The sequence below is a fragment of the Alligator sinensis genome, unplaced genomic scaffold (assembly GCF_000455745.1).
Source record: "Alligator sinensis unplaced genomic scaffold, ASM45574v1 scaffold469_2, whole genome shotgun sequence".
NCBI classification, from domain to species: Eukaryota; Metazoa; Chordata; order Crocodylia; family Alligatoridae; genus Alligator; species Alligator sinensis.
Window position 1 is genome coordinate 72,807 of NW_005842988.1, and position 424 is coordinate 73,230.

The following is a 424-nucleotide window of genomic DNA, read 5'->3' on the forward strand; positions in this document are numbered from 1 at the left end:
GCGGGGCAGGCGAGGCCGGGAGGGAGAGCGCCAGCCCCCGGCTGGCCACCGCCTCGATGCTGTCGGGGTCGGCCCCCTCCTCTGCGGGCAGGGGCAGCGTCATCAGCATGGACCGCGGGCACCGTGCACCGAGGCAGCCCTCCCGTCCCATGGCACCGCCCTGCCCCGTGCCCACAGCCCCCTGCCCTTCCCCGACCCCTGGGCACTCACGGTTCAGGAAGCTCTTGATCTGCTGGATGAGCTCCCGCAGCTCCTTGTTGGAGCGCTCCACGCGTGCCCGCGTCTCGTTGGCTTTGTCCAGCGCCGCCTGGGCCCGCAGCCGCGCCTCGTCCGCCTTGCCCTTTGGCAGCGCCACCTGCCACGGTGCACAGGTGCTCAGTGCCTGGCCCAGCCCCTCCCGCCCTGCGCCCCCCCAGCACGCACC

General features: G+C 74.1%; 1 protein-coding gene across 1 annotated transcript in view; it reads right to left on the reverse strand.

Moving 5' to 3' along the window:
• USP19 (ubiquitin specific peptidase 19) overlaps positions 1-424 on the reverse strand; it is a 39,886-nt gene that overhangs the window by 14,752 nt on the left and 24,710 nt on the right. The window contains 2 exon segments of the mRNA XM_025192951.1: positions 3-81; positions 211-418. Of these exon segments, the coding sequence (XP_025048736.1) occupies positions 3-81; positions 211-418 (287 nt within the window).